This window comes from Homarus americanus, unplaced genomic scaffold (genome assembly GCF_018991925.1).
Source record: "Homarus americanus isolate GMGI-L3 unplaced genomic scaffold, GMGI_Hamer_2.0 scaffold41027, whole genome shotgun sequence".
In the NCBI taxonomy this organism is placed as follows: Eukaryota; Metazoa; Arthropoda; class Malacostraca; order Decapoda; family Nephropidae; genus Homarus; species Homarus americanus.
In genome coordinates, this window is record NW_024745073.1 from 6,021,156 (window position 1) to 6,034,446 (window position 13,291).

The following is a 13,291-nucleotide window of genomic DNA, read 5'->3' on the forward strand; positions in this document are numbered from 1 at the left end:
TTGCTACAGACATTCCTTCTGTCTTTAATTCCTTCCCCTTATCATTATTTATTCCTTGCCAGCCCTACACACTTCTCTCTATAACCAATATCATCCCTCTATGTGTGTGTGTGTGTGTGTGTGTGTGTGTGTGTGTGTGTGTGTGTGTGTGTGTGTAGTTTCATATTATTATTCATTACCTAGTGCCTATTATTGTTATCACCGGTGTACAGAGGGTGTGATAAGTGATACAGGTGTGTACAGAGGTGTGATAAGTGATACAGGTGTGTACAGAGGTGTGATAAGTGTGTGTACAGAGGTGTGATAAGTGATACAGGTGTGTACAGAGGTGTGATAAGTGATACAGGTGGGTACAGAGGTGTGATAAGTGATACAGGTGTGTACAGAGGTGTGATAAGTGATACAGGTGTGTACAGAGGTGTGATAAGTGATACAGGTGTATACAGAGGTGTGATAAGATACAGGTGTCAGAGGTGTGATAAGTGATACAGGTGTGTACAGAGGTGTGATAAGTGATACAGGTGTGTACAGAGTGTGATAAGTGATACAGGTGGTACAGAGGTTGGGATAAGTGAACAGGTGTGCGGTGTGATAAGGATACAGGTGTGTAGAGGTGGTGATTGATACAGGTGTGACAGAGGTGGATAAGTGATACAGGTGTGTACAGAGGTGTGATAAGTGATACAGGTGTGTACAGAGGTGTGATAAGTGATACAGGTGTACAGAGGTGTGATAAGTGATACAGGTGTGTGCAGAGGTGTGATAAGTGATACAGGTGTGTACAGAGGTGTGATAAGTGATACAGGTGTGTACAGTGGGTGTACAATTTTTTCCTGTCTCTTTGTTACACCACCGCACGTTGTGATGATGATAATGATGATGATGATGAGGATGATAATAATAATAAGTCACTGCTGGAGATTCGAGGTCATCCTCAACGGCAAAGGTCAAGCAAGTTACTATATCAACTGTGACTGTGTGAGTTTCTCACACACACCCCCTCCTGTCACTATATGTAAACTTGCCGACATAATCCATGGTCCTTCAGGCATTTACGTCCTTAATGCACGAGCCAAGAAGGGTGCCCATTAAACTAGCCTCCTGGGATAAACGAGAAGGAAAAACAACTGTGGTGTGTGTGTGTGTGTGTGTGTGTGTGTGTGTGTGTGTGTGTGTGTGTGTGTGTGTGTGTGTGTGTGTGTTCCTGCACGATGGGACGATAAGGACTCTACAGTACTTAAGGTAGTGAAGAGAAGGTGAGGGAAGAAGTAAGGCAGGTGGAGGGTAGATGGAAGGAGGGAGGAGGGAGGGGAGGGAGGAGGGAGGGAGGGAGGGGAGGGGAGGAGGGTAGGGAGGTGGGAGGGGAGGGAGGGAGGGAGGGGAGGAGGGAGGGAGGGGAGGAGGGAGGGAGGTAGGGAGGTGGGAGGGAGGGAGAGAGGTAGGGAGGGAGGGGAGGGGAGGGAGGGAGAGAGAGGGTAGGGAGGGAGGGGAGGGAGGAGGGAGGGGAGGGAGGGAGGGGAGGGGAGGGGAGGGAGGAGGGGGAGGGAGGGAGGGAGAGAGGTAGTGGAGGGAGGGGAGGGAGGGAGGGAGGAGAGGGGTAGGAGGGAGGAGGGGAGGGAGGAGGGGAGGAGGGAGGGGAGGTGAGGGAGGGGGAGGGGAGGGAGAGAGGGTGGAGGGGAGGGAGGGAGGGAGGGGAGGGGAGGAGGGTAGGTGGGAGGGAGGAGGGAGGGAGGGAGGGAGGGAGGGAGGGGAGGGAGGGAGGGAGGGAGGGAAGGGAGGGGAGGGGAGGGGAGGAGGAGGGAGGGGAAGGTAGAAGGAGGAGAGGAGGGTAGTGGAGGTGACGGAGGGGTGCAGGGAGGGAGGGGGAGGTGAGGGAGGGGAGGGAGGGGAGGAGGAGGGAGGGAGCGAGGGGAGGGGTAGGGAGGGAGGGAGGGAGGGAGGGTAGTGTGGAGGTGAGGGAGGAGGGAGGGAGGGAGGAGGAGGGAGGGGAGGAGGGAGGGAGGGAGGGAGGGGGGAGGAGGGAGGGAGGAGGGAGGGGAGGAGGGAGGGAGTAGTGAAGGAGGAGAGGGGAGGGAGGAAGGGGGTCAGTGAGATAGGTGGGAAGGTGGTGAGGATGAGGTGGTGGGTCAGGCACCCTAGTGAGGTAGATCAGAGTAAACAGTCTCATTGTGCGGTTCTTTTGTGTGGTGAGTCGCTCAGCGACCCTGGCCCACAACACAATCTCCCCACACTAACCACCATACTACACTACAATCACCATCACTGCACCCACCACCATCACACACAACAACAGTACATCAATCACCACAACCACAATCACACCAACAATCACCAACAAACACCACAACATCATACACACCACATATCACAAAACAACACTTAACCAACAACAACACCACCCACACATCATCATCACATACCATATACCTACACACCATCTCACCATACCCACACCATCATACTACCCACTACCATAACCATCACCACACTACACCACCACCACCACCACCTACACCCACCATCCCACCAACCTACACCCACCATCACCACACTACACCCACCACCACACTACACCCATCATCACCACACTACCATCTATACCCACACACCATCATCACTATACCCACACCATCATCACTACACCCACCACACCATCATCTACCCTCACAATCACACTTCATATAATATTTTTTTCTCACATATCCGGCACTACATAACGACTCCCTCCTCAAGAGTTGGACCATCGACGCCTGCCTCCTCCCTCGAGATGTTTACTCACACGATATACACCCGATAAAAGAATCTATTGTCCTATCACCACAGCCTCTTTACACACTGATGTCTTCTTTACCTGGTATTTAAGCTTAATTAATTGTGTAGTGTTGATAAGTTTAGTGTGTATTAAATTATTCCCAGTAATAAAATAATCCACAAGAATTGGAAGAATCTGTCGCGTGGATGAAGAAGGTTTAGGTGGTGGTGAACTCGACTAGGTCTGGGGACGAGATGCCATGCAGAAGGGCTGGGGACAGGCCACACACACACACATATACACACACACGCACACACATACCCCCACCACCACACTGGCCTGGCCAGTGTGTGTGTTGTGTGTGTGTGTGATTCACTTAATGCTCTCCCCCGTAAACAGATTTTTTTTCCTCCATCGCTGAAATAACCTAATTCCTGCCACCTTGAAATACACACAGGAAAAAAAAAGATGACGGGGGGGGAGGAGGGAGGGAAAAAGAAAAGAAAAAATACACAGAATAATTAATGAAAGAGCGAGGAGCGAGAGAGAGAAAAGACTATGCCATCGGGTGATCCCTCCTTTTCCTCCCTCCCTACCTACCTCGGCGCCCTATCTGGTAAAGATTTCCCATACACAGTAACTTTCACAAGAGTACTACTACTACTACTAACCCCAATGGTGTTCAACCGCTCGTTCCGCCATCTACCATCTTAATTGACGGTTTTCTCTACAATATAATAAGGCTTTTAGGAGTTAATAATGAGGTGTGTGTGTAAAGGAAGGAGAGGAGGGACGTGGCCTACTGGTGGAGGTATGGCAGAGAACCATCTGTGAGGTCGTACACACACACACACACACACACACACACACACACACACACACACACACACACACCTAAACTGACAACATTACCAAGAAACACACATTAATCAGGTCAGGTTAGGTCAGTGTAACTAAACTATCGAATAAGACAAAACATTAATACATCAGGTAAAATAACATAACCACCGCAGAGGTTAGTTAACGACCTTCACCTGGAGCTGTTAATGACGAACTGTTTTAGGGTTTATTATGGGTCTTATCTCCCGTGTTATTATTATTATCTCTTGTCTCTCTCTCTCTCTCCATCTCCCTGTCTCTCCCCTCTACCATATCTCTCACCATGTCTCTCTAGCTAACGTTAAATTATCCTAACCTAATATAATCTATTTTTTGTTTTTTTTTACCTACTATTTTTAGCTAACTTGTTTATTTTACCTTAATGTTATAACCTCGCACCTTATTTTACTAACCTAGCTAACCTTGTTAACCTAACGCTAATATATTATAACCTAACGCTAACCTTGTTATTTAACCTAACGCTAACCTTTATTATAACCTAACGCTTTTTAAACGCTAATTTACCTGCTTTTACCTACTTTTTACCTCTTTTTTACCTCACTTTTAACCTTTTTACCTCTTTATAACGCTAACTTTCTTTTTTAACAACGCTAATATTTACTTAACCTAACGCTAACTTTTAAGTCTTAACTATACCTTTACGCATTATACTATTATTTAACCTAACGCTAACCTTATATTACAACCTAACGCTAACCTTGTTATTTTAACCTAACGCTAACCTTATATTATAACCTAACGCTAACCTTGTTTATTTAACCTAACGCTAACATATTATAACCTAACGCTAACCATAGTTAACCCAACGCTAACCTTATTACTTAACCTAACGCTAACCTGCGTTAACTAACCTAACGCTAAACTTAGGTTACTTTAACCTAACGCTAACCTTGTTATTTAACCCAACGCTAACCTTATATTACTTAACCTAACGCTAACCTATATTACTTTCTAACCCAACGCTAACCTTATATTACTTAACCTAACGCTAACCTTTGTTATTTAACCTAACGCTAACCTTATATTACTTAACCTAACGCTAACCTTATTATTTCTTAACCTAAACGCCAACTCTTATATTACTAACTTAACGCTAACCTTATATTACTTTAAATCGCAACGCTAACCTTTTGTTATTTAACCAACGCTAACCTTATAATACTTAACCTAACGCTAACCCTGTTATTTAACCCACCAACGCTAACCTTTATATTACTTAACCTAACGCTAACCTTTGTTATTTAAACTAACGCTAACCTTATATTACTTAACCTAACGCTAACCTTATATTACTTAACCTAACGCTAACCTTATATTACTTCTAACCTAACGCTAACCTTGTTATTTAACCTAACGCCAACCTTATACTACTTAACCTAACGCTAACCTTATATTATTTCTTAACCTAACGCTAACCTTTATATTATTTAACCTAACGCTAACCTTTATATTACTTTAACCCAACGCCATAGCCTTTGTTATTTCAACCTAACGCCAAATCTATATTACTTAACCAACGATAACCTTTTATATTAGCTAACCTAATCGCTAACTTTATATTACTTAACCAACGCTAACCTTATATTATTTAACTCAATGCCAACTTTATATTACGTAACCCAACGCTAACCTTATAATACTTCCTAACCTAACGCTATCCTTGTTATTAACCCAACGTTAACCTTATATTACTTAACCTAACGCTAACCTTGTTATTTAAACTCAACGCTAACCTTATACTACTTAACCTAACGCTAACCTTATATTACTTAACCTAACGCTAACCTTATATTACTTAACCTAACGCTAACTCTTATATTACTTAACCTAACGCTAACCTTTATATTATTTAACCTAACGCTAACCTTTATATTACTAACTAACGCCAACCTGGTATTAGCTTAACCTAACGCTAACCTTTATACTACTTTAAACCTTAACGCTAACCTTATATTATTTAACTCAATCGCCAACTCCATACATTGAACCCTAACGCTAACTCTTATATTACTTAACTCAACGCTAACCTTGTTATTAACCTAACGCTAACCTTTATATTATTTAACCAACGCTAACCTTATATTACTTTCGTTAATCCCAATGCCAACTTTGTTATTTAACCTAACGCTAACCTTATATTACTTAACTAACGCTAACCTTATATTAATACGACCCAATCGCCAACCTTTTATATTACTTAACCTAACGCTAACCTTTATATTACTTAACCCAACGCTAACCTTATACCACTTAACCCAACGCTAACCTTCATATTACTTAAATCAACGCTAAACCTTATATTACTTAAATCCAACGCGAACCTTATATTACTTAACTAACGCTAACTCTTATATTACTTAACCTAACGCTAACCTTATTCTACTCTAACCTAACGCTAACCTTGTTACTTAACCTAACGCTAACCTTGTTACTTAACCTAATGCCAACCTTATATTACTTAACCTAACGCTAACCTTGTTACTTAACCTAACGCTAACCTTGTTATTTAACCCAACGCTAACCTTATATTACTTAACCGTAACGCTAACCTTGTTAGTTTAACCAACGCTAACCTTGTTACTTTAACCTAACGCTAACCTTTATATAACTTAACCTAACGCTAACCTTGTCACTTAACCTAACGCTAACCTTATACTACTTAACCTAACGCTAACCTTTTATATTACTTTTAACCTAACGCTAACCTTATTACTTAACCTAACGCTAACCTTATATTATTTAACCTAACACCAACCTTGTTATTAACCGAACGCTAACCTTATTGTCCCACCGCCAACCTTAGTACTACTTAACCTAACGCTAACCTTATATTACTTAACCTAACGCTTTCAACCTTGTTACTTAACCTAACGCTAACCTTATATTACTTAACCTAACGCTAACCTTATATTACTTTAACCTAACGCCAACCTGTTATTTAACCTAACGCTAACCTTATACTACTTAACCCAACGCTAACCTTGTCAATTTCAACCTAACGCTAACCTTATACTACTTAACCTAACGCTAACCTCCTTATATTACGAACAACGCCAACTCATATTATTATTTAACCTAACGCTAACCTTATTATTTAACCTAACGCTAACCCTTGTTATTTTAAACTCAGCGCCAACCTTATACCACTAACTTCAACGCTAACCTTGTTACTTAACCCAACGCTAACCTTATACTACTTAACCCAATGCCAACCTTATATTACTTAACCAATGCCAACTTGTTATTTAAGAATCCTAACACTAACCTTATATTATTTAAACCAACGCTAACCTTGTTATTTAACCTAACGCTAACCTTATATTATCAACCTAACGCTAACCTTTGTTATTTAACCTAACGCTTAACCTTATATTACTTAACCTAACGCTAACCTTTATATTACTTAACCTAACGCTAACCTTATATTACTTAACCTAACGCTAACCTTGTTATTTAACCCTAACGCTATCCTTATATTATCAACGAACGCTAACCTTATACTACTTAACCTAACGCTAACCTTATACTACTTAACCTAACGCTAACCTTGTTATTTAACCCAACGCTAACCTTATATTACTTAACCTAACGCTAACCTTATATTTAAACCTAACGCTAACCTGGTATTACTTTCTAACCTAACGCTAACCTTATACCACTTAACCTAACGCTAACCTTGTTATTTAACCTAACGCTAACCTTTATATTACTAACCTAACGCTAACCTTTATATTATTTAACCTAACGCTAACCTTGTTATTTAATCCTAACGCTAGCCTTATATTACTTAACCTAACGCTAACCTTTTATATTATTTAACCTAACGCTAACCTTTATATTACTTAACCTACTAACCTTATATTTAACCCAATGCTAACCTATATTACTTAACCCAATTAACCTTATATATTATTTAATCCCTTAATGCTAACTCTGAGTATTACTTAAACTTAACGCTAACCTTATATTACTTAACTCAATCGCTAACCTTGTTATTTAACCTAACGCTAACCTTTTTTATATTATTTAACCTAACGCTAAACGTATATTACTTAACCTAACGCTAACCTTGTTATTTAACCTAACACTAACCTTATATTACTTAACCTAACGCGAACCTTGTTATTTAACCTAACGCTAACCTTAATTACTTAACCTAACGCTAACCTTTGTTATTTAACCTAACGCTAACCTTATACTATCCTAACGTATTAACCTTATATTACTTAACCTAACGCTAACCTTATATTACTTAACCTAACGCCAACTTTGTTATTTAACCCAATGCCAACCTTATACTACTTAACCTAACGCTAACCTTATATTACTTAACCTAACGCTAACCTTATATTACTTAACCTAACGCTAACCTTGTTATTTAACCTAACGCTAACCTTATACTACTTCACCTAACGCTAACCTTATATTACTTAACCTAACGCTAACCTTATACTACTTAACCTAACGCTAACCTTATATTACTTAACCTAACGCTGACCTTGTTATTTAACCTAACGCTAACCTTATATTACTTAACCTAACGCTAACCTTATACTACTTAACCTAACGCTAACCTTATATTACTTAACCTAACGCTAACCTTATATTACTTAACCTAACACTAACCTTATACTACTTAACCTAACGCTAACCTTATATTACTTAACCTAACGCTAACCTTATATTACCTAACCTAACCTAATCTTATATTACCTAACCTAACGCTAACCTTAATTAACTTAACCTAGCGATAATGTCTGCCAGGTGAAATAATTAAGTTGTTCAGGTGATCCACAAACTACACAGGCCTCTTGGTTCACGGGAGGCGGCGGCTCTTTACGCCCAAATTATTACCGGTACTATTCGTGTATGTCTTGACCTATTATAGTATTTTGAACCTTCCTAACCGTCACTGTGACTATTAGTGAGGTTGTCTACTATCTTGTTCTACTCATCTCCAATTCTGTTTTCGTTGTTCATCTGTTTGTTTTTTATATCATGTTTATGTTTGACTCTCTACCGAATCACCTGTTGCGTGTGACCACCGCCAACACCTAAGCTGCGGGTGATTGTAACTTGAGGAACAACATACCAACTTGTGACACTCACTATACCCTTTTGTGAGTGACACTGACCTCTGCGTATGGCACTGACCCGGAGCGTGATAGTACCTTACCCTCACGTAAAGTGGGGGAGTCAACATGGGCGGAGCTACACTCACCTGAATGTGTTCTAGGAGGGAGCAGGCAGGGTCGAGGGTGAGGTTACACTCCCGCCAACGGCACACATCGGCCGCCTCCTTCTTCTCGGGAGGGGGGAAGCGGACTGTGGGCGTTGGCGTGGAGGTGCCCGAGCTGGGAGCGGAGGACCCTGCACCAGAGCTGGCAGAGCTGCTTCTGCTCTTGCTGGTGCAGGGGCTGGTGTGAGCGGGCGGAGGAGACGACTTGGCCGAGCACCGGGCAGCCGTGGGGGATAAGGGAGGCTGGTGTGCGGCCCTGGGGGAAAGGGTGGGCGGCGTGAGGCCGACATCACAGCTCAAAGTTAAGCCCTGAGTTGGGTGAGGGATTCCCTGAGTTGCACGCTTAGCGGCAGTGGGCGAGTGGCCGCCAGTATGGGGGAGGGCTTCACTGTGGGTGAGTTTGGTGGGTGTGGCCGGCAGTAAGGAAGGCGTCTCTATGTTGTTGTTGGTGTGGTGCTCCAACTTCCTCCTGTATTCATCACTCACCACTCGCCGTACACCGTTCACCCGTTCTGGCCGTACTGTGCCGTTAACTCGTCCGTTTACACTACCATTAAAACACTTAATGCCATTTTTACCTAAAAGGTGTCCTACACCGTTCTGTAAAGAGTCTTTTGTAACACCATTGTTTCTATGGTTGTTGTTGGGTCGTGGGCGCTTCTCCCCCGTCCCCGGCAGCCCCGTCAGCCGGTGCAGGAGGGCAGCCGCCTCTCCGTTTACGCCGCCATTGACACAGCCATTGAGGCGTCGCACGCCGTTTACTGGCGACGGTGGCGGCGAGGCCCTCGGTAACTTGGTAAGTCTTTCCGCGCCCATACCGATCTCATCCCCCGACCGCTTGCGGACGTGGCCAACCTGGACCCGGCGGCGGCGGTGAGCGGCGTCGTGAGGGGCGGTGCGGCGTGTGGCCCGCACTGGGAGGTGGGCGGTGTCCGGCGGGCGGTCCTTGTGTGGAGTGTGGCCCACTTGGCCTCCAGGGCCAAACCTGCCCATCAGCTGGTCGCCGTCGTGACCACCCTTCCGCCCCATCCGCACGCCCGACCCATCATTGGGCGCCATGCACGTCAACTGATGCACATTGTGGGCAGCAGGTGGCGGGGGCGTGGTGTGATCTGCCCCTGGCGTGGGCGTGGGATGGGAGGAAAGGAGGGGGGTGGTGCCGGGGCAGCAGTCGTCGAGGTCCTCAGGGCGGGGCGGTGGTGAGCTCGTCAGTGAGGAGCACGGTGAGGACGCGCTCCACTCTCCTCCAACACCACTGAAACAACAAGAAACAAACACATTATCTTCAGTTCACAGTAACACACAACTAACAGCAACATAAACACAGTGTTAGTGGCGGAGCAACACACAAGGTGGTGAGATGTGTGGTGGTGGTGGAGGGGTACAGTGTGTGGTAGTGGACGCTTCAGCCACAATGACACGCCTCGTTACCTCCACCACCACATCTGCTCCACTTCCGCCGGAACTGTTGGCCCTCAACCTCACAGTCTTCACCTGCCCCACCATACATGATATAATTTTAGCCAAAACAAATCTAATATAGGAAGTTATCAATGCAGGAAGAGATGGAACAAAGAGAGAGAGGGCAGGAGAGGGTGCAGGAGAACTGAGAGGGTGTTGGAGAAGAGAGGAAGGAGGTGGGTGTTGGAGAGGGAGGTGTTGAAGAGGAAGGGAGGTGTTGGAGAGAGAGAGAGGGAAGGAGGAGGGTGTTGAGAGAGAGGGAGGGTGTTGGAGAGAGAGAGGAAGGGAGGAGGGTGTTGGAGAGAGAGAGAGGAAGGAGGAGGGTGTTGGAGAGAAGGAAGGAGGAGGTGTTGGAGAGAGGAAGGGGAGGAGGTGTTGGAGAGAGAGAGGAAGGGAGGTGTTGGAGAAGGAGGTGTTGGAGAGGGAAGGGAGGAGGGAGTGTTGGAGAGAGGGAAGGGAGGAGGGTGTTGGAGAGAGAGAGAGGAAGGGAGGAGAAGTGTTGAAGAGGAAGGAGGAGGGTGTTGGAGAAGAGGTGGGTGTTGGAGAGAGGAAGGAGAGGAGTGTTGGAGAGAGAAGGGAGGAGAAAGTGTTGGAGAGAGAAGAAGGAAAGAGTGTTGGAAAGAAATTGGAGAGAGGAAGAGGAGGAGGGTGTTGGAGAGAGAGGGAAGGGAGGAGGTGTGTTGGAGAGAGAGGAAGGGGAGGAGGTTGGAGAGAGAGAGGAAGGAGGAGGGTGTGTTGGAGAGAGAGAGGAAGGGAGGAGGGTGTTGGAGAGAGAGGAAGGGAGGAGGGTGTTGGAGAGAGAAGGGAAGGGAGGTGGGTGTTGGAGAGAGGAAGGGAGGAGGGTGTTGGAGAGAGAGGGAAGGAGACAACAGAACACGGCGCTAATAAACACAGGAACAGGGCGAGGAGAGTGGACAATTATCTCACTCCTCTCACCCAGTAGCTCTGGATCCCCTCCAGAAACACACACACACACACACACACACACACACACACACACACACACACACACACACACACACACACACCACTATCACAACCACCAACACAACAACCCCCCCCTCCTCCTCTCTCGGAAAATCCCAACAAGCTGAGCACGATCCACCTGTACTAGAGGAGGAAGAGGAGGAAGAAGAAGAGGAGCAAGAGGAAGGGGGGGAAGAAGAGGAGGAAGAGGAAGAAGAGGAGGAAGAGGAAGAAGAGGAGGAAGAGGAAAGGGAGGAAGAAGAAGAGAGAGAAGAAGAGGAGGAAGAAGAAGAGGAGGAAGAGGAAGGGGAGGAAGAAGAAGGGGAGGAAGAAGAAGGGGAGGAAGAAGAAGAGGAGGAAGGTGAAGAGGAGGAAGGTGAAGAGGAGGATTTATCTCACTGCTCACCCTACGGATCTTACTATTCATATTTCACTATCCTCTTTGAGTCTTGTCTTCACCTCACCTGGCATACCATTAATCATACATACATACATACAAACGTACACACATACATACATACATACATATACACACACATATACATACATACATACAACTTATCTGTTCACCCAATTATGACAGACCAACAAGTCGCCACTACCACGCCATCATTACCTCCCCGTAGATAACCTAGATACGTGTAATGGGAATTGGCCAAGAGAAGGAGGCCATTTAACAACACCTTCTATGGCCCCTGAGAACGTGTAAATTCATTCTCCTTTGACCTAACCTAACCTAACTTGACCTGACCTGGCCTAACACGTAACACCAACTCCCCCTTTCCTTGGTTGTGGTCCTCGTGATGATGATAAACTCTGACCGGGTCCATAAAAATTCCCTTGAAACTTCAGATAAAAAATTCCTAACACCACCTCATTTCTCCCTCACCTACCCCTCCTCCTCCCTTTCATTTCTCCCTCACCTACCCCTCCTCCTCCCTTTCATTTCTCCCTCACCCACCTCCTCCTCCTCATTCTCCCTACCTCATCTCCTCCCTAGCCTCACCTACTCCTCCCATCTCACCCACCCTCCTCCCTCATATTTCTCCCCACCCACCCCTCCCCCATTCTCCCTCACCCACCCTCCTCCCTTCATTCTCCTCACCCACCTCCTCCTCCTCCTTCATTTCCTCCTCACCCACCCTCCTCCTCCCCATTTCTCCCTCACCACCTCCTCCTCCCATTTCTCCTCACCACCCTCCTCCCTTTCATTTCTCCCTCACCTACCCCTCCTCCTCCCTTTCATTTCTCCCTCACCTGCCCCTCCTCCTCCCTTTCATTTCTCCCTCACCTACCCCTCCTCCTTCCTTTCATTTCTCCCTCACCTACCCCTCCACCCTCCCCAGGTCTTGGAATCAACGTCATAGAGGGAGTCGACTATTTTCCACCAAGGAGACTGACTGATTGTGTTCGGGGATCTATCGCGTGTGTGACTACTAGGGAACGTATTTACCCAGGTGTGTATGGGAGGGTGGGGGGGGAGTCCTCACCACCTGTTGGTCTGGGTGATACTTGAGGTGCAGGTAACATTATAACGAGACAGTACAGGTGTATTTAGAGAACAGGTGTAGGCGTAACACCACACACACACCTTCCGTGTTTAGCCTTGAAGATAAAAGATCAATAGAGGGTACAGAGTGAGATAGTGTGAGGGACTATCTTCTCACCCCCTCCAAGGTAACCCCCCACCCCTCTATCTATCTCACCTGTAACTATTCAATCTCTCTTCACTCCCCCTCACCCCCCATGGCCCCAGCATCTCCCTCTCCGCCTCATCTGTAACAACTCTCTCACTTGTCTCCGACTCTCTTCACTCTCCTCTTGTCACCAGGTCATGTCCTCGACTTCTTCCTCTTGACCCAAAAACCTAATCCAGGGCTGAACGTCACGCCAAGACCCTCTACCTACCTACCACTGTGTGTGTGTGTCTGTGTGTCCCTCGTCACCAGCTCCCTACTTGTCTATCAACCTCA

The 13,291-nt window shown here is 45.6% G+C and overlaps 1 protein-coding gene across 2 annotated transcripts in view; it reads right to left on the minus strand.

Annotated features, from left to right (window-relative positions):
* The window catches only part of LOC121878343, a 112,183-nt gene that overhangs the window by 34,716 nt on the left and 64,176 nt on the right, over positions 1-13,291 (minus strand). For both annotated transcript variants that reach the window (XM_042384510.1, XM_042384509.1), the window contains exon 2: positions 8,874-10,146. In XM_042384510.1, coding sequence (XP_042240444.1) covers positions 8,874-9,950 — 1,077 coding nt within the window. In that variant the 5' untranslated portion in view covers positions 9,951-10,146. The remainder of the gene's footprint in view (positions 1-8,873; positions 10,147-13,291) is intronic.